The sequence below is a fragment of the Myotis brandtii genome, unplaced genomic scaffold (genome assembly GCF_000412655.1).
Source record: "Myotis brandtii unplaced genomic scaffold, ASM41265v1 scaffold105, whole genome shotgun sequence".
Classification (NCBI taxonomy): Eukaryota; Metazoa; Chordata; class Mammalia; order Chiroptera; family Vespertilionidae; genus Myotis; species Myotis brandtii.
Genome location: NW_005353538.1, coordinates 5,256,772 through 5,260,049, shown reverse-complemented (window position 1 = coordinate 5,260,049; position 3,278 = coordinate 5,256,772). Strand labels below are relative to the sequence as shown.

General features: G+C 40.6%; 1 protein-coding gene across 1 annotated transcript in view; it reads left to right on the top strand.

The window, feature by feature from the left end:
- The window catches only part of REXO2 (RNA exonuclease 2), a 12,323-nt gene extending 9,295 nt beyond the window's left edge, over positions 1-3,028 (top strand). The window contains exon 7 of the mRNA XM_005856823.2: positions 2,605-3,028. Within this exon, the coding sequence (XP_005856885.1) occupies positions 2,605-2,734 (130 nt within the window). The 3' untranslated portion in view covers positions 2,735-3,028. The remainder of the gene's footprint in view (positions 1-2,604) is intronic.
- The last annotated feature ends 250 nt before the right edge of the window (positions 3,029-3,278 follow it).

Here is a 3,278-nt window from a genome sequence, read left to right as displayed (position 1 = left end):
TGTATATATATATGTATATATATATGTATATACATCCATATACGTATATATATGTTTTTATTGATTTCAGAGAGAAAGAAAGAGAGAGAAACATTAATGATGAGAGAGAATCATTGATCGACTACCTCCTGCACACCCGCCCGTCCCAAACGGGATCGAGCCAGCAACCTGGGCATGTGCCCTAACTGGGAATTGAACTGTGACCTCCTTGTTCATAGGTTGATGCTCAACCACTGAGCCACACCGACTGGGCGGGTCTTAAGTCTTTATTGCAGTTTTCAAACTTTTAGATAACTTAGCTTGTCGGGATGTGAAATTGTCTAATTTTTCTAGTAATAAGCAGTATTAATTTCCTTCCCAGCAAGACTAGACTTGTAGCCATTTAAAATTAGAACACTTTGTGTATCTAACTTTGACACTTTAGTTTTTCAGATTGTTTCTTTTATGTTTGCAGCTTTAGGAACAAGTACATAAGGAATTTAAAGATCTTACGTATTTAGTGTCCTCTTTTACTTTTTGATTTCTGTAATCTTTCAGGAGGAACATACACCTTAGTGGGGGATATAGCAGCTGGCTTAAGGGCAGCATTTGGTTCATCCATTTACTGTGCTCCTACTCTGTGCCAGGAACAGTTATAGGCAAACATAGAAAGACAAAGTCCCTGCTCTAAAGAGTCTGGCATTCTTAGTTTTTTGTTTTTGTTTTCTTTGATTGGACTTGCATGGACTACAGCACAGTAATACATGGGGAGAATATTTTATCTGAAATAATTGGGGCTTGATGTGTTTCAGAATTTTTCAGGTTTTAGAGAGGTAATAGTACGTCTGTAGTGATTATTATGTAACACTCCTAACAGGATCTGGGGAAGCACCACATAATCACAGACTTTGATACTTCTGCAGTGAAATGTATGGGCATTCTCACTGAATGGCATTGCTGGTGACTATAAGTAGCCTCACATCAAGACTGGTCAGGTTTTACCACATTCTGGGTTATGAAAGTGCTTTGGGTTTTCAGATCTCTCTTGGATTTCAGTATTGTGGATAGGGTGTTGTGCACCTTGATTTAACCAGATTTTATTGATTTCAGAAAGGAAGAGGGAGAGAGAGAGAAACATCAATGATGGGAGACAATTATTGATCAGATGCCTCCTGCAAGCCCCATACTGGGACTTGAGCCCACAACCCGGGCATGTGCCCTGATCGGGAATCAAACCATGGCCTCGTTCATAGGTTTGATGCTCAACCACTGAACCACATCGGCCAGGCCAGAGGTGGTATTTTTTATAGTTTTAGCTCTCCACCACATATCTAGGACCTGGGAAGAAAGCAAAATTGTTGCCATACCACAGGAATAACTGAAGTTGGTGCAGTCTATTCTCTAGAAGAGACCCGTGGCCCATGGTTCTGAGCTTACTGATTTACCTACACACGGTTTTAATAATGCTGGTACCTGATTTCTCAGACTATGACAGATGAGAAACAGCTGTTGGAGAAGAGAGGCCGTTAGATGGAGGCAGGTTGCCCCTGATTATAGCACAAACCATCACCAGAGAGGAATAGACCCTCTTTTATGGTTGGGTGCTGTCTGGTAATTGATGTTCATTGTGGTGATTGAGTCATCAGTCATGTTCCAGGGTGTTAGTGTGTTTTCTGCAGGGGCGTCACTAAGTATTGCTCATTGTCTCCCAGACTGTGCTTCATGAGTTGTTAATGTTTCTTCTCCTTTTAAAATATATTTTGTTACTGATTTCAGCGAGGAAGGGAGAGGGAGAGAGAGAGAGAAATATCAGTGATGGGAGAGAATCATTGATTGGCTGCCACCTGCACTTGGCGGTGCCTGCAACCGGGGCATGTGCTCTGATCAGCCTGGAATTGAACTGTGACTCCTGGTTCATAGGTTGACGCTCAACCTCTGAGTCACACCAGCCAGCTGAGCTGTTAATTTTTCCACAGATGTGGTCATTTAAGTTTTAGATATACTGTGTATAGTACAACCTTATCTTGGCAATTCACAGTACACGTTGTGCATTAAATGCTTTGCAAAGGATTTCAAAAAGGAAAATTTTAATCTAGTTTTTTTGTAAGCTTATTTGAGCCTGGAATTCTTTTTTTCTGTGGAATATATCACCATCTGATGGAATTGTTTTGGGAGACTAATGTCATATATTAGATTTAAAAAAAAAAAACATTTTAGAAAAGCACTTACATATGCTTTACTGAAATGTTCCAGTTTTTTTTTTTAAGATTTTTTTTTCTTGATTTTTTTAGGAATAAGGGAGAGAGAGAGAGAGAAACATCAATGAGAGAGATACATCATGGGCTGTGAGAGAGACACATCTATCGGCTGCCTCCTGCACGCCCCCTACTGGGGATACAGCCCGCAATCTGGACATGTGCCCTTGACCAGGAATCAGCAACCTTTCCATGCATGGGACGATGCCCACCCAACCAACTGAGCCACACCTGCCAGGGCAAAATGTTCCAGTTTTTGATGTCAGCTAGTGGCCTGTTCTTAAGTTGTTAATACAAAGTTGTGCTTTGTAAAGTGATCATTGTCTCTGCTCTGGGGCATTTCAATTCAGTATAGTATGTTTGTTTGTAGGGCACTTGATGACATTAGCGAAAGCATCAGAGAACTTCAGTTTTACCGAAATAACATCTTCAAGAAAAAAACAGATGAAAAGAAGAGGAAAATTATGGAAAATGGGGAGAACGAGAAGACTGTGAGTTGATGCCAGTGTTTGTGCTGCCACCACAGTTCTCTGGAGCAGCTGCTGGTGGTTCTGCTCACACGGGGGCTTGGCAGAGCACCTGCTCTCAGTTAACCCGCAGCTCCAGGTTGTGCAAGCAGACAGCACCTGAAATACTACTTTTCTCCTAACATGCCGTTTTCATTTATGACACAGCAGCACCTTTGTAAGTACCAGGTCTTGTCCACCCCTTGGTACAAATCTGCATTTGCTTTTAGACCATTTCTTTTGTTTTGTTTTTTTAAAAGAATAAATCTAGTTCTATTGAAATGCAAACCTTTGTGTACCATCTATTTTTTAGTAGTTTAATCATTAATAAATGATGACCCTTTCTTTCTTTTTAACTGGTATGGCTAATGTTTAAGTTCTCCTAGTGCCATTAGGGACAGATTAAGTTTCTTAAGGGAAACAAGACGGGAACTTGTTCTGCTTTGCTTTACAAGTCTAGAATAGAACAACTTGAAGTAGATTCAGAGAAGCAGATTTGGGTTCATACAGTTATCGGATTAACAGAGGCTTGGAATAG